Below are 18,148 nucleotides of genomic sequence, written 5' to 3' on the forward strand. Positions count from 1 at the left end.
TTACTTTATCTTCTGAAAATACCTTTCCTTACATTTCTATTTTAAAACAATTTATATTTCTAAATTTTCAGTGGCCGACATCCCTTCCATGATAATGAATCTATAGTTTGACCAGTCCCCTACTTTTGGGCATTGGATATTTTCTATCCTTTTCTCTTTTCCCTTCTTCCCACTTTCCTTTTTGCTTTCCTGTTATTTCCTGGTAATGAGTATCCAGAGTTGTTTGTTCACCATGCATATAGTTTTTTAAAACCTTAATGTGGGTTTTTTGAGGCTTTTGCTAGTTATAACATCACCTTGTGTGTTCAGACAGGGGCCCATATCTTATGCATGTCTTCCTAGCTTACATGCCTGACACAGTGGCCATTCACTAAAGAATTATTGTTGAGTTTCAGAAATATGAGGGCCATTTGACAAATAAATGAGTACCTTCTATGTACTTGGAACCCAGGATATAGGGGTGAACAAGGTAAAGATTGTCCTTGCTCTCATAAGGTGAGGTATTATTTTGTATAACGAGGTTTATGTTGCAGAGATGGTAACCCTCTTAATGTGAGGATCAATGAAAAAAATTTAAGACACACAGTATAGCAAAAGCAGACTGAATGACTGAGGGTATGGTTACTTGGGAGATGTTCATGCTTATGGCTGAATTGACTAATTGATTTTTCCATAGATGATATTTCTTATTTAGGATTATCCACTAGTGTTAAGGGATTGAGATGGAATGATCTTTTTGAAGTTCATACTTTTTTGACCCTTGTGAGTAACTCCAGTCAATTATACTTAAATTAAAAATTTCATACCTGAATATAATATGCTGTTGTACAATGATTCCAGGGACCCAAAGATCTTTTAGGACTGAGTTTGGGGGGAACAGAAATATTTCCCAAAATATTTTTGGTCTTTCTGTTGCACGTCTTAAAATATGATTAAGCAAAGATTGCAGCCGTGGAGAAGATTTTCTGCTGTAAATTGGTGTTTCAACCCTGCCAGCTGTTCATGCTTTCTGCGATCCCACTTATAAAAGTGGAAAGTGAAGGGTGAGTGGCTGCCCTCGTAGGCAACCACATAATTAAAAAAAAAAAAAAAATGTGTATGCCTCAGCAGATCTATATTAGTATTTCATATAGCTGCCTTTTTCTTTTTTATTGTAGGGCCAGCTCTCAATGTTGCAAGAAAAAATAGACCATTTGGAGCGTTTGCTAGCTGAGAATAATGAGATCATCTCAAATATTAGAGACTCAGTCATCAATTTGAGTGAGTCTGTGGAGGATGGTCCGAAAAGTTCACAAAGCAATTTCAGCCAAGGTGCTGGCTCACATCTTCTGCCCTCACAATTATCCCTCTCAGTTGACACTGCAGACTGTCTGTTTGCTTCACAAAGTGGAAGTCACAATTCAGATGTGCAGGTAATGTATACATTCGTTAATAATCACTGGCCTTTTTTTTTGTTCTTTTTAAGATTTGACCTGATGTCTGTTCTGACTTGGTAAGTCGCTTAAACTCTTTGGATTCTAGTTTCTCTTTTTGTAAAGTATTTTGATTAGTCACATGAACGTTAATGTTCTGTTTAGTGATAAAATTCCATAATTCTATTTTTCTCAGTTTATCTTACTATTTTACACTTATGTGAATACAGTCTTTTTGTATGCTTTTCAGGTCTTATTTTCTGTAATAGTTGAAAACCTTTAGAGGTTTAAATTTTGCCAGAGATTTTTTTTTACCTTCCTTTGGAGAATACAAGAAAATCCATGTTCTTATTATATATCAGTTGTACATTATAGCTTTTGTACAAAGTAAGGTTAGACTTTTTTTTTTTCTTAATATCCTTTTGCAAGAGGGAAGGGAAATATTCTAGAGCTGTACTTTCCAGTATGGAAGCCCCTGTCTGCATGTGGCTACTGAGCACTTGAAATGTGACTAATGTGGCTTGAGATGTGCTATAAGTGTAATGTACACACACAGTGTTTCAAACTTAGTGTGCAAGATATCTTAATTCATTTATATATTGATTATGTGTTAAGATAATATTTTGGATATACTGGATTAATGAAATTTTAAAATTAATTTCAACTGCTTTGTTTTACTAGAAAATTAAAATTTGGCTTGTATTATATTTCTCTTGGACAGCGCTATTATAGAGGGCAATGGAGTCGAAAACCAGCGTTAGAAAGGACTTCTGCCTTTCTTAAACTCAGAGCGTTTCACTCACATTGGCTCTGCAAATTAGGGCAAGGCTGTGTTTAACCTTGTGCCTTAGACCAGAAACTGGATTTTGGGGGAAGGATCCTAAGGGGTAAATATTTTAAAGTTGGACAAAATTATTTGGCTTCTGGCCTCGTTTTCGAATATGTACTTTCCACTAACTGCTGAGGGCAGAGAACATGATATGATCTTGAGGTCGTGGCTCATAGGCCAAGCTGGAAGCTGGGGACAGTGGAGCTGGCCAGGTCTTGCACCTGCTACCTCATCAGCTAGAGTAGCCAGATTCTGATAGGATCAGAATCCTGTGCTTACAGGGATAGCCGTTTCTGTGAGGTTTGGCTTTATTTAGTTTTTTGTTGAGTACTTCTTGAGTACCTAGCCTTGTTGTCATCCATGATAAGGGAACAGCAAAAAAACAAACAAACAAACAAAAAACAAATTATTTTTGTTGTGTGGTCTAAATCTGGGCTGGACAGAAAGGACTTGCAGAGCAACCATGGAAGTCAGGCAGAGCAAGTCAGGGGGGTACTGGGAGAGCTGCAGGACTGAAGGAAGAAACAGACACTGCTAACACATCCTCCTGCCCAGCTCGTTTCCAAAGATTTGTCAGCTCATCCTTGGGAAGATTTTATTTTATTTATTAAAGTCATATATTCCATAGGGAGAGAAATATTATTGGCTTAAAATACTTTGTATTGACTTTTATATAATTTGTTTGGCCTTTAAATTATTTTTTGTAACTTATTTATATATTTGGATGTGATTTTTGCAGTCGAGTTTTAACATAATTTAAATTTTACAAAAGGTTGTTTGGTTGTGTTGTCACATTTGGTATTATAGAGACAATGAAGAACAAAAGTAAAGTTTTAGTTTTTTTCCTACTGTTTTTTCCTTTGCATCCAAACATTATTAGCCAGAAGGAATACTGCATTGAAAAGCTAGAAAACAATAGGATACATAAAAGCTAAATCTCAATTTTAAAATTTTTCTCAGTATTTAGATGATTATGCCTGGTTGACCCTGTTGTAGTTTTACTTCTAGGATAAGATAGGTAGATATAACATATGCTGCATGGAAGAATAGCTATAGATAGATATATTTTCATTCAGGCATAGATTTTTAATATACATGAGATTTACTATAAAGATAGCTCAAAGTAAAATATCATTTTCAGAACTGTTTTTGAAAATGCTGAAATATCTGGTCATAATCAAATTTCATCAGAAATTTTTTTCTTGGTTCTTTTTCTATGAATTTCTATTAAATTGTTTTGGAAGTAAAGTAGGAGAAGAAGGAATAGAATGAACTTTTTTTTTATTAGAAGCAGATGGGAGGGATTATTTATCAGGGTAGTTTTGTAGCACAAATTGCATTTCAAGCCTTTGAATGGTGATAAAATATTTTCTACTCTAAACTCCTCAATTAATGTCTACAGAAATAGTTTTATTTTATAAAATATATATGCAGAGTATAGCAGTGAATAATTTTGAGCAAATATTTACCAACATTAAATTTAAATTAATAATGGTTAAACTTTAATTTTTTTTCTTTTACATTTTTAGATGTTGGATGTTTACAGTCTAATTTCTTTTGACAATCCAGATGGTGGAGTTTGGAAGCAAGGATTTGACATTACTTATGAATCTAATGAATGGGACACTGAACCCCTTCAAGTCTTTGTGGTGCCTCATTCCCATAATGACCCAGGTAAAATTTGCGCTTCAAAAAAACAGGAGGTTATTACGTTCCTTTAGGCCTAAAGTCTTTTAATGAGAATCTGGTAGAGGCCACTTCTCAAATTTTTGAGACATTATTCTCTGACTTTTAACATTAATATATTCCTTTTATGTGTCATTATGTTTTAGTGTTCTCATTTTGTCAGTTTATGTGCCACTCAAGGATAGTATCTGTGCAGTATGAAATGGTAATAAACAAAAAAGAAGGGTTTGCCTTTGGGGACAAAACAGTATACAGTTTTAAGAGACTGCTTGTTCAATTTAGTAACTTTTTAAAAAATATTGCATAGGAGAATTATTTTATGTCTATGAAGTCTACTTTTAGAAAAGGCAGAATACTTATGGGAAAGTTTGAATCTTTAAAATAGAGAAGCAGTATTAAATGCTTTAAGAACCTTGGTGTTGATTGGTTTCAGGCACATACAAATGTGAGTCTCAGCTCTCTGTATTTGTCAGTGTTAGATGACTTTAGGCAAGTTACTTAATCCCTCTGAGACCAAGTTTTTTTCCTGGTAGAATGAGGATAGTAGTATCTGTTTCAATAGGGTGCAAAGCGAAAGAATCATGTATGGCACAACAGTAGCTGCTATCATTATTGTTTCTACATATGATGGCGTTTATTTATTGGGGCCACAGATTCCTCCCTTCCCCACCCCGACCCCACCCCTCCAAGATGAGGGGAAATTGTTTCAATTATAATGGGACATAGGATTTGATATACATATTTGTTGGTTTGAGTACACAGTCACAGAGAATTTAGTTGCAGCATTTTTTTTTGTGGGGATTGGAGAGGGGGGTGTATTTCCGAAGACTTATTTTGAAGGAGTGTGTTACTTTTCTTAATATCTCAATTTCATGATTACTGTCAGAAGCACTGGTAACCTAATAATTTGAAGGTTTTTTTCTTTGCTTCCAACATTCATTTATCTTCTACTTACATTTTTTCCCCATTAGTTTATTGGCAGATATTCCTATTTTTCTATTTTGAAGACAACAAAATATGTTACTTTAGGTCTGGACACATGATTTAGTGAAGCATTTTTTTTGTGCGTGTGTGCTGCTTTTGGATGTGAGAGGTAGTCTGCAAGCTTGGATATTGAAATGCTTGGATTTCTAGACTACTTCAATATTTAGTATGCACTGACATGTAAAATGTATGAAATCAATATTCTGGAAATTTGTGATGAGCAGTTACTACACCTCACCTTCTGACTTGATTTCCCTATCTTTGATCTTAATGTCTTTATCTTTTCCTACATATACCTGTTAGTGTTATGTTTTCCTCATATATATTTTAGATTGTCTTTCTCCTTAATCTTAGCCTGTAGCTTTTAAATAAAAACTCAGGGAAGGCTGGGCATCATGGAAAGACTTCAGGGATTTGGAGCTAGGCAGAATGAGGCGGGTATCTTGGCTCTGCTGTGTATTGCCTGTGTGTCCTTGGGCACATTGATTTGTGTATCTGTAAAATGGAGATCATACAGGTGGAGTAGCATCTTAAGCCAGGGTTAGTTATAAAGTAATTATAAAAGGTGATGAAAATTACATCTAATCCAAATTTCTTTGCTATTTATTCACTTGAGTGCAGATTAGTTAGTATATTTGCATTTAGGGGATGCATATGAAAAACACGTATCTTTGATTACTAGACTCACACTCAGTGAGGTGAGGTGCTCCCACTTAATGTAGGATCTAGATGGCTTATGGCACTGCAGATTTTTTTTCTCTATAAATCTCATAATCACTTGAATATTCAATTATTGAGTGAAATGGTGGCAGAGCCACTTGTAATATCTAAATTGTTCTCCCTTCTCTTTCTGCCAATCATGTTTAGTTTAATTCTTGTTACTTAATTGGGAGAGTGATGTGATTCCATAGTATAATCTTCCTTGTAGGCTTATAAATATACTTCGAAGTGTGTCTTGTGAGTCTTCCTCATATGAAGCCCACTTCTTCCCTTTTCTTGATTTTTTAAAAGACCTTTATTCTTTCCCTTTTTCTGCCACTTTTAATTCTCACCAATCTCATTTCTTGTTATTCCATACATGGGCACTTAACTGTAATAATAAAATCTATGGTTTACCAGGCAGAATGCCAAATGTTTTACAAACATTTAGTGCATACCCATGAAGGTTAGTGCCATGATTCACGATGAAGGTGTTACCAGGTTATACAGCTAACAAGGGGCACCAGAATACTTTCCTGACAATTTACCTGGATCTCCCACTAAAGTAAATTCTAGCGGCAAAGAACATATGCCTCCTATTAAACACACTCTCCTCATGGCCTAGCTGAACACTTGGCATATAGAATAATTGCCAAATAAATAAGACCTCTTTGACCTTTCTCGAAGCCCCTCCACCACATACTCATACTGCACACACACACCTCCACGCTTGCAGGTCTTCGCAGATGTAAACATTTACGGCACTTTTACTTAGTCTCCTCACTAGAATGTTGCTCATTAAGGGCTAGAACTTTGTTTTATTCACTGCTGCGTTGGGAATGCCTAGAATCATAACTGGCACATAGTACTGAGTCATTAGAGTTTGGTTAAATAAGTTAATGAGCTAATGAATCTGACTCTTCAAACTAGGATGAAACATTTGACTTAATCTTTGGCCTAGGCTTTTCTTTTAAGTTCCCTCCTTCCTGATGGCTACTTATTTCTATTCTTAAAAAAAAAAAAAACAAACAAACTTATTTAAAGTACTCTTTTGTAATTTTATGTACTAAAAACAGGCAATAATAAGCTCTTTGAGGGCAGGGATTGCCCTTGATTTTTAGATTTTTTTTTGTTTGTTTGCATTACTATTCCTGCTTAGTTAGTAGGTCATCTTCTGAGTAGACATCCCTAGTAAGTATTCCTGACTATAATCTCTTTTGATATCCTAGTAACTATAACTGAATCTTTTTGGCTTAGTAAAAGATGTTAATGACCCTGACTCTCAAACCCTTCTGCACTTGGAAAAAATAATTGTCAGAAACAAACCTTTTAAAACTACAGTGATTTTTGCTGTCAAGCAAAATGCTAGAGAGAAGAATCCACTGACTTAATAATTTTCACTATTCCTTAACAAAAGTAAAATATTGACAAACAAATTATTCTGTGAAAAACTGAATTATTCACATCATGAAAAGCCATTCTTTTTAATGGAGGAAAAAGAGAAAAGTGTGTTCACATACACTCCAAGTCAAAATGTGACTCTGTAATGGGAAATCTTTGTATAATACTCCTAAATGAATGTGCAGTTAGGCAGTGTTCTTTCTAAATGAGATTTATAGAGATTTGTTTGCATTTTCTGCAGCAACAATTTAAAACAAGCTTTAGCATAGTCGTTTGTTTCATTGGTGGATTTCTGTCTATTGGGAATAGAAATACTTGAAATAGATTTTAAAAAATTTTCTCTATTTAGTTCCCCAACTTTGTGAATTTATGTTGCTGTGTTTTTCTATATATAGATATTTTTCTTTTTGGACTGAGTTGGTAATCTCTCTCGAGAAAAGGTAAATTTCAAAATATGGTTGTATTTTAATAAAATTCCAAATTATGTTACAGTCTGTGAAAAGATGTAACAATTGTCATAAAATATTTAAGTGTTTTACATGAGTAAAAACTGAAATGGAAAAGAATCGTGAAGTAAATGCTGATAACTTTGTACTGTTATGCTTTTGAAAGTTTTGAATCATAGACCATGAAATTAAATGTTAGTTGATTGATACATGTTCATGTTGTATTTAATAAGCTGATTAAAACACAATTACAGCACCTTTGTATCTACAATCTTAATTCTTTGCTTCCCACTAGTTAAACTGCTGAAATATTTGGTTAATTTTACTTCAAAGAAGTCACAGTGTGTGGAGAGAAGATAAGGTATACTAAATGGAAGGTTGGACAGCATATTGTTAGTTAAGCAATTTGTGAAATGAACATTAGAAAATAATCCCCCTTGTGGTATGACTCTAAAATAGTAGGAAGACCTAGGCCCAAGAGTTACACTGGAAAATAATTTTCTTTTGTACATTTGCAATTATTTTGTAGAACTTTCTATTGACTCAGAGGGTGATTAGGACTTTTTGCTTTTTTGTGTGTGTAAAATTAAGAGACAGATGTTTGCATTTAGTATTATGATAATTATGTATCCTCTAAAAAAGTTTGTAAAAAAAGAATAAAAACATGAGGAAATCAGTGTAATATTTTCAAATATTTATATTCAAATATTTTCAAGTATAGTTAGAATTTGAAAACAGTTCTGGTCAGCCATAGTTGGTTAATGTCTCTATCAGGAGTGTCCAATCTTTTGGCTTCCCTGGGCCACATTGGAAGAAAAATTGTCTTGGGCCACACATAAAATACACTAACACTAACAATAGGTGATGAGCTAAAAAATAAAATCGCAAAAAAATTTCATAATATTTTAAGAAAGTTTACAAATTCATGTTGAGATGCATTCAAAGCCGTCCTGGGCCACATGCAGCCCATGGGCTGCAGGTTGGACAAACTTGATGAGAGGTGGTGGAGACTTAGAAGTCTGGTTGCTAAAGGAACTTTACTGATCAGAATGAGATGGTCATCGGAAGGAGAAGTTGTATGTGAACACTGTTCAAAGAGTACTTTATTTGGTTTAGCTACTGCAGGGTAAAGTGGATTGTTTGATTTTGGCTGCCATGATGGGAAATTTTAGTTTCTGGAGCTAAAATTGTATGCGGAACAACTGAGATCTCGCATTTATTGCCTGTACGGCATCAGGGGAGTTGCAGGTCTTTGTTATTTTTTAGTTTGTGTAATTCTTTAATCCTGAAAAGTGGTAAATTAAGCCACATTTCACAGGTGAGGGCAGCGAGGCTAAGTTAGGGTAATTTGTTCAAAGTCAGTTAATTTAATTATAAATTCTCAGAGGTTGGTGAATTGAAGCTCAGGATTGCCTGATTGTAAAATCTGTGTTTTTTCCATTTACCTCTTTTTATTGCCTCTTAAGATACTTTATTGCCTCTTAAGATACTTTATTTAGTTCAAATTATTCTATTTCTTTTCTTCTTGCGTTGTAGGCATTAGCCAATTTAACACATTTATCTGGACTTTGGATTGTTAATAGGGTTGTCAGATTTAGCAAACAAAAATACAGAATGCTCAGTTAAACTTGAATTTTCAATAACAATGAATAGTTTGTGTGTGTGTGTGTGTGTGTGTGTGTTTGTGTGTCCCAAATATCACATGCAGCATGCTTATACTAAACATTTATTTGTTGTTTATCTGAAATTCAAATTCAACTTGGCTGTGCATTTTATCTGACAACCTTAATTGTTAAGAAAATTGTAGCACTTAAGAGTTAAATGGCTCTATATGGCTATCTAGAATTCTGTTTTTAGAGATCTCTAAAATGTATGTATTGAGATTCCGTTTTAGAGGAAGAATAGATGGTTTGGTCTCTCATTGGACTTTATTCTTTGAGGAGCACATATGTTAAGCAGCTGCTGAGAAATGTAGATGATCATTAAATAGCTCTTCTTTCTCCTCAGTTTCAGTTACCTTTGTCTGTCTTTCAAGCCTGGGTGCTTCAAAACTCTCCAGTGCCCTGGTAATACAAATAATTACTAACACTTAGGGAATTATTATGTTCTGTGCACTATTCTGGGCATTTTACATATATCACATCCATTACTCCTTTCAGCAACCTTATGACAGAGTCTGTAATTACCCTCACTTCGTAGATGTGGGAGAAGTGGCAGGAGAGAGCATAAGTGATCTGTTCATGGCAGGGCTAGGTTTGAAATCAAGTGATCTTTTTCCAGAACCAGTACTTGTAACAGTTTTTAATATATTGCCTTTTTTGGATAATTCTTCTGAAACCACAGGCTAAACATATAGGAGGGAAGTCTTTTAAGTATTTCCAAGCCAAATGTCAACTACTTTAGTATTATTAACCATAAAAAAGATTTTTTTCAGCTCTCTTGCAAAAGTGGACATCTCACTGCACTATCTCCTATCCTTCTTTTCCTTCTGATTTTTCTGGTTTATCTTTATTGAAATGAATGTCTCTGTCCCTAAATACTATATTAGTACATGAGATAGTGAGTGGTTTTCCTCATTGCCACATTTTCTACAATTAGAAAGTGATTTACAAGCAATATTTTCCAGCTTTTGTTTTGTTTTGTTTTGTTTTGTTTTTTGAGATGGAGTCTTGCTCTGTTGCCCAGGCTGGAGTGCAGTGGTGCGATCTCGGTTCACTGCAACTTCTGCCTCCCAGGTTCAAACAATTCTCCTGCCTCAGCCACCTGAGTAGCTGGGATTACAGGCACACGCCACAGTGCCTAGCTATTTTTTTTTGTATTTTTAGTAGAGATGGAGTTTCACCATGTTGGCCAGGCTGGTCTTGAACTCCTGACCTCAAGTGATCCGTCCGCCTTGGCCTCCCAAAGTGCTGGGATTACAGACTTAAGCCACCGTACCTAGCAATATTTTCCAGCCTTTAAGTTGGTTTCTTTTAGAGACTTTGATAATTTGCCCAGTATTTGTCTAAAGCTAAGTAGCCCCCTCGTGTACCCTAAGAGTAACCCACCAAAGAAAGTCACTTTTCTTTCTAACAGTGTCTGTCATATTTTAGACAGTTTTCTCATTATTTCAAATAACCAAGCTCTGTTTGGGGAAGACTTACTATGCCTGAAGTACTGTCAGTCAGCGTTAGATGCTCATAGATGGGATCATTAATAAGGGAGGGGAGAAGCTTTAGCACAGATTTAGAAATTATCTTGGAGATTGATCACACAATTGCAGCTATGAGAAAACAAAGTATGCAGGTCTTCTAACGGGCACTTAGAAAAGCAGTATAATAAGGGGTCACAGTTGGACATTGTACGTATACGGCTGCAGGATGAACAAAACGCCTGCTGTCCTAACAATAATGCAAATACGTTCCTCTGGTGTGGGGTAAAATTTCCAGTGACAGCATCTTCATATGGATTAAAAAAATGATCTCTCTCAAACAACTTCATTGAATTAAAGCTGATATGCTTAGAAAACTATTAAATGACACTGAATCAACTGGGAAAAACAGGTTAGATTATTTTGGAAACCTGGGTTCAAAAGCATTTAGAGGCATCAGCAGGTTTCTAGGTTTTCCAAGTCTCATAGATCTCTGGAAGCCTCAGCTTCATCTGTGACTGTCTTCTTACCCTCTCTTGGAAACTTAGTCGATTACTAAGTTCTCTTCATTTTGTCTCCTTGACCTCTTATTTCCCTCTGTTTGTTTCCACTGCAGTCCATAACCATTTTTTACAGAATTTTGCAATGGTCTCATTTTCTTTTTCTCTGCTTCTACTTTGCCTTTTTAGTCTTCACACTTAGTACAGTTATTTTTGAAAGCGCAGGTCAGAAATCCCTCACGTCCTCCCTCCAAAGTTCTCTGTAAGAAACAGGAATGGTTTAGAAGGTTTTCAATAATCTGTCTCCCACTTCTATTTTTATATTTATTTCTCACCATATTTGCATCATGTACCCTGCAATGCAGCCATAACCAACTTCCTGTCTTTTCCATATGCTCTTCCCTCTATTTGGAACTACCACCCTTTTTCTCTCTCCAGATGATGACTAATCTAAGAATCTTTCTTCTTTTCTTTTGGTAAGACTTTACCATTTCTTTATTTCCATGGCATTTTGTTCATATTTTCTCTGTAGAATCTGTTTTCATTTAGCTTTGCTTTATTGCTTTGCCCTTATTAGATGCAAGGTACGTGTTTGAATGAATAAATCAGAACGTTAGTTAAAACTCTTTCACAGTTTATCAGGGAGGAAAAGCAAGCTTAACTTATAATAGAAATGTTGGAATTAAAATTAATCAGCAGCATATTTGAGTGATAGTAATACCATTTAAGATTGTATGTTACCCCCTAAGTATATGACTAGAAGTTGCAGTTGAATACTGAAGGATTAACGAGTGATGGAAGAAACCTGTTCGTCATTTTTTCATAGAAAATACCTTAATTACTAGATGAGAACAATAAACACTGAGGATTCTGAAAGGAGGGAGAGAGGGAAGGGGCAAAGGGTTGAAAAACTACCTGTTGGGTACCGTGTTCACTATTTGGGTGATGGGATCAATAGAAGCCCAAACCTCAACATCATGCAATATACCCATGGAACAAACCTAGAAATATACCTCTTGGATCTAAAATTAAAAAAAGAAAATAAATTATTAGATGAAAGAATATTTCTGTTTTTAATGAACTTTATTTTAAAATTTGAGAATATTTATCACATTGAAATGGAAAAAAAATCTTGAGGCTTAAGTTGCATGTGTTAATTGTTTATTACCAATGTATTATTTATCTGGATATAATTATTTTTTATTCAAAAACTTTTCATGTTTTCCTGAAGATTGGTGCTTATTTACCTTTTGAGTGGAATTAATATACTTTAAAAAATCATTATTAATAAAAATAAAAAGAAAAGAAAAAATCATTATTATAGCAATCAAAACCACAGCAGTGTAAACAATGCTTTGTGGAGCGGGGTGCCTTCTTAGGGATGGGTGTTTTAATCATCTTAGGGCTGACAGATCCTCTTAAAATGTAAATATTTTGGAAACTTAAAGATAATGGACAATGATTATTAGGTATAGCATCAGAACAGAGAGTGAACATATTAAAGCTAATAGTGTTGTATTATTTTTAGTTTCATTTCTAGTTGAAGTAATAAATTTGCATTTGTACTTTTTTCCCAGTCCTTTTGGCTATACCTTTCATTCATCTTATCAAGTACTTATTGAACTCTTGCTCTTATATGTTTGCAGTAGATACTAGATTAAGTTTGAGTGGTATGTGTGCTCAGGCCTGCTTCTAAAATTTGCAGGATCTGGGGCAAAGTACACAGAGGCCCACATACCCTGTGTTTAAACATTTAAAAGTTATAAATCAAAGTTATAAATTACTAAAGAAAAATAGGTCTTCTCCTCTTGCCTGGAGAAATAGCTCAGTGATCTAGAAGACCAAATGTAGGTTTAGATTGCTGTAGCTCTGGTTCCCCACTGGAATATGGTGGTGTGTATGGGGAGAGCCAGCCTGTGGGGCAGGCCAGCTGCCTTCTCCTCCCAGGCCTGGCCCTGTCCCAAACCAGGAAGGACGTTGCCTGAAGAGATCCTGGTGCCAGGTCTACACCCCTACGAACTACAGCCTCTTGGCCACTGTTTAGGCTAGAGAGGGTCCCATTTGTTAGGGTTAAGTGCCCTGATGGGGAAAGACTTATAACACTCCCAGTAGGCTTCCAGTTTGGGGCTGTTTAGACAGATTTCTGGACCCTGGTACTCAGAAGGGCAGGGCAGGCTCTGGGTCAGTTTGTCCTGTGGATTTATCCAGTTGAAAGAGGTGTAGTCAGAAGAATAGGGAGGCCCTTCTAGAGTCCAGGGCTCAGGGCCAGGTAACTCTTGCCCACATCCTTGTGGTGGTACTGTGTATGCCCTTGAACCAAATAAAACTAAATGTTTCTGAAGAGCATCAGAACTCCACGTAGTCTCTAGATTTCCACCCTATGGCTGAGAGCTCAAAATTTTAAAAATAAATTGTGATTTGTCTGTGAACAGTTACTAGGTGCTTAATTGTTCATGAACATTGAATGTAGACAATAGAGTTTCCAGCTTTATTAGCTTTTTTTATTTTAGAACTTAAAAAAAATTAAATAGTGGTATCGAATTTGGGTTTATGCCTGCTTTGTGGAACTTGTAATTATGCAGTCTTTGTTTTAAATATTTCTCCACTTATTTAAAATAGCTATTAGCTTTTTTATGGGTGGTAATAGTGTTAGAATGGAAAAGAATAAATTGAAAGGTATTCTTAATGCTGTTCTAGCCCTCGTTCAATTTTCAAGTATATTCAACAGAAAGAAAAAAAGCTGTGAATTGACCACTTAAGTAAATCAGTTTGCAACTCAGTGTCCTAAGATTATTAAATCTAGAGGTAGGAATATAATTTTATGTCATGAAAATTCATCCCCTACCACTTTTTATAAAATACTATATTTCTGGTTGGTCTCATGTTAATATACAATTGTAGTTTTTACAGTAATTTAGAAAACGAAAGAACCAATTCAGTGTAAAAGGGAATACTTGATTATTGTATAAGAGCAATAAAAGCTAATTTACTGTTATATTACTTAGTACTGAAAGCTGCAAGAGGCTATCTTTCAGTTCATTCTTCATTAATTATGCTGTATGGTGGTGATATCAGTATGAATTTTATGGAAAGCTTTCAGGTTGACATCTCTGAGCTTGTATTTTGGCTCACGTGAATGTCTTTACCATATTTTCCTCATGATTGTTGAGGGGTGAATGAAGTGTTGAAGGCAAAATGGACTAATCAATCACTGTGATTCCTCTGTGAAAACTCCCATGATAAACTCTTTTTTGAAATGGTCTTAGTTCATTCATCACAGATTATAACTGTTGAAAATAAATAGTTGTGCTTAATAAAAAACACACACAAAAAATTTTACTTATCAATTTTCATAAAGACTAACCCTTAAAAATTTGCCTTTTATGCTAGATTGCTGGAGTTTTATTATCAAATTAATTTGGAGGCATTTCACTATTTATAGTTCTTTAGCTAGTAGCCAGATAATTAGGAATTAGCTTGAACCTTTAAATTTAGGTAGAAGATATTATGTGATATCTTAAGGACGATAATTCTAATAGAACCATTTCATTTACATGGTCCTTGTTGCACGTGTATAATAAAAGCATGGTACAGAAATAGATTTACTTAAGTACATTTGAATTTAGCTCAGTTTTGCAATATGTAGGTAGATAAAGTATATTCAGTTAAATATTATGTTGATATTTGATAAAATAAATTCTTCCCACATTGCAATCTTTATTTCTTGGATGGTAATGACGCTGATTTGTTCTAGGGCTGAATAAGTTTGCTAGGGCTGCCATAGCAAAGTACCAGACTAAGTGGCTTAAACAACAGAAATTTGTTTTTTCACAGTTCTGGAGGCTAGAAGTCCAAGATCAAGGTGTTGGCAAGGTTGATTTCTTTTGAGGTCATCTCTCCTTGGCTTGTTGATGGCTGTCTTCTCCTTGTGTCTTTGCATGGTCTTCCTTGTGTATCTGTGTTCTAATCTCCTTTTGTTATAAGTACATCAATAGTCATGTAGGATTAGGGCCTATCTTCATGACCTCATTTTACCTTAATTACTTCTTTAAAGACCTGTCTCCAAATACAGTCACATTCTGAGGTGGTGAGACTTCAGCATATGACACAAATCTGTCCATAACAAGGGCATAGAGTGAATTCAGTGCAAACTGAAATTTTGGGTAACCAATATATGTTTAAGATGTGGAGCAGTTTATATAATGTTTTAATTGTACACTTTACAAATTGGGTGTTCAGAATATTTTTTATTTCCCCTTTACCTAATTTAATTGTACAGATGTGGGAAAGGGCAGTTAAAGACTGATGATGATATCAGTTCTGAGCACTTGATGTTTTTTAACTTGGCGGTGTTGGTATGGTCATCAGGGAGTTAGGGCATCCGGGTTGGTTGAGGTTTCTGGGCTATTCCCTGGGAATCCAGAGGTGGATCCTGGCTCAGTGCTCTGGGGGCAGTGCTCCAGGTTAGTACTTTGGTGAAGCTAGGTGGGATTCTTTGCAGACCACCATTTCATGAAATATCTTTGAGGTTTTAAAAATAGACACAGGGTTTTTTAGTTAAATGTGGAAAAATTGAAGTATCCAGGAAGTGTTCTTTGGTACCAAATCAGGTTAAAAGTGCCCCAGATCAAGAAAGTCCTATAAAGACTATTTGACATTGTATTTCTATTTGGCCCATAGCTTCATACGTGCCACATTGTGGGTGCTCAGTAAATAATTGTAGGATGAATGAGTAGATTTCAATTAGAGCAAGAGGAATAAATAAGTCATAGCTGCAGTGCTCTTTTCAAAAGCGCATATTCACATTGTCAGAATAGTTTTGTCTTCTCTGCCCTGGCAGACTTTTATTTTTTATTTATTTTTGCCAGCAAATATAGTATACATATTAATTTAACTGTATACAGATAAGAAACAGCCTTTTGGACCCCCTTACTCTTTAATTCCCTCACATGTAAGTTTGGAAACAATAGACCAATAGTTCAGCTTGGATATATAGAAACTTCTCCCTGTAAGATTTTTTAGATGGGAACGGGTTATTTTTTAGGGGGTCTACTTTGCCTGCCACCAGTAGATGGAATTGGTGGCTGTGTACGCTTTTGCTTGGCCGTTTTAGTAGTCTGCCTTGTGGCGCTATGTTTGCACCTGTTGGTGTTAAAAATGTTTCTTATAGCCAAATTGCAACTATCTTTAGATAAAATTTCCAGGATATTTGGAAAGTATAGGAAAAAACAGGAGAACCAAGCTGTCAACATCTACAATTATCTTTTTGGAAAATTTTACCTATATGCATTCGCATTTGTTGTTTGATTAGTGTTACTTTGTGCTTCTAAGGAATTGAAGAATGAACAGCTTTTGGGAACAAATGCCTGTATTTTGCAGAATTCTACTTCTCAGTGTTCATATTTATGCTGTAATTACCTTATTGGTCTGCTGCAAGCTTTTAGGTATAGTTTATACTTGTGATCTCTTTTTTCTTAGCTTAACTTATTTAATGGGTGAAGAATTTTAGATGTGGCATGAGAGGATAAAATTTGGATCCCCTATTAGGAGAACAGTACTGCCAACTTATTAACACTGTTTAGATTTTTAAAATTCAAAAAAAATTCCTTAAACTAGAGAGAAAAAATTGAATTAGATACTATAATTATTAAGACATAAATAACTGCTTTTTAGCCTTAGGTCATCTATCTTATTTTTCTCATTTCTATCTGAATTTGTGCAGTTTTCAGAGTGTTTTCATTGTTTTAATGTTAGTGGGTTTCTGAGTCCCATGACAACTAAAATGGAGTTTCATTAATTGAAAACACCTGTTAAATTTAAAAATATGTCTATGAATGAAACTTCTAAGGATGTTCAAAGTAATGCAATGGAATGTGACTGAGTTGAAATTAGCCATACGAATTAGACCTTTGTGGTATATTTGTGTCTTGATTTAGGTTGGTTGAAGACTTTCAATGACTACTTTAGAGACAAGACTCAGTATATTTTTAATAACATGGTCCTAAAGCTGAAAGAAGACTCACGGAGGAAGTTTATTTGGTCTGAGATCTCTTACCTTTCAAAGTGGTGGGATATTATAGATATTCAGAAGAAGGATGCTGTTAAAAGGTTTGTTTTAAAACTTTTTTGGAATTTGGTAATATTAAAGCTTAATTGTACAATGAACTAAGTATTGAATTTTTAGATGGTGAAAATTCTTAGCTTTATATCTGAAACTTAAAATATTTCTTCACATACCATTTTCATTGATTTTGGTTCATCTCTGAAAAAGCCATTTGAAACTTTTCCATTTAAATCCTGTGTTACACTGGAAGCAGTGGCTCACTGCTGTAATCCTAGCACTTTGGGAGGCTGAGGTGGGCGGATCACCTGAGGGCAGGAGTTCAAGATCACTCTGGCCAACATGGTGAAACCTTGTCTCTACTAAAAATACAAAAAAATTAGCCAGGTATGGTGCTCACGCCTGTAATTCCAGCTACTCGGGAGGCTCAGGCACGAGAATGCTTGGACCCAGGAGGCAGAGGGTTGTAGTGAGCCAAGATAGTGCCACTGCACTCCAGCCTGGGTGACAGTGCAAGACTCTGCCTTGGGGGAGAAAAATCCTATGTTCCAACTTTGTCCCACAAATGGAATTACTAGGTCAAAGTGGCTTAATAGTTTAAAAGTTTTTTTTTAAGCATATAATTAAAGTGATGCCTGTATAGTTTGTTTCAATGTATATTTCAATCTTCCATATAGAAACTATCAATTTATTTGCTTTTTAGTCAGCAATATAATTTTTGAAATTGTTAGCCAATTTGATGGTTGAAAAATTTCATTTTCATTTTAATTTTTGATTGGTAGCAGTGTTGCATATTTTCTCATACAGGTTAAGGTTTTTGTGACTTGCTTATTGTACTTTTTTTACTGATTTGTAGGAGTATTTATATACATATACTCCTTTACTCATATTTTTCCTCAAATTTTTATTTTCATCTTTTAGTGTCTGATATACAAAATTTTAACACATTTATCTACTCAAATCTGTTATTCTGTTTTCTTCAGATATTGCTTTTGCTGTC

General features: G+C 35.0%; 1 protein-coding gene across 2 annotated transcripts in view; it reads left to right on the forward strand.

Annotated features, from left to right (window-relative positions):
- Positions 1–18,148, forward strand: part of MAN2A1 (mannosidase alpha class 2A member 1) — a 179,050-nt gene that overhangs the window by 23,215 nt on the left and 137,687 nt on the right. Inside the window, exons 2-4 of one of the 2 annotated variants that reach the window (XM_054487726.2) lie at positions 1,158–1,412; positions 3,771–3,915; positions 17,024–17,195. In XM_054487726.2, the coding sequence (XP_054343701.1) occupies positions 1,158–1,412; positions 3,771–3,915; positions 17,024–17,195 (572 nt within the window). Of the gene's footprint in view, positions 1–1,157; positions 1,413–3,770; positions 3,916–17,023; positions 17,196–18,148 lie in introns of those variants that run through there. The other variant, XM_054487727.1, reaches the window with a different exon arrangement.

Source organism: Pongo pygmaeus, chromosome 4 (assembly GCF_028885625.2).
Source record: "Pongo pygmaeus isolate AG05252 chromosome 4, NHGRI_mPonPyg2-v2.0_pri, whole genome shotgun sequence".
NCBI classification, from domain to species: domain Eukaryota; kingdom Metazoa; phylum Chordata; class Mammalia; order Primates; family Hominidae; genus Pongo; species Pongo pygmaeus.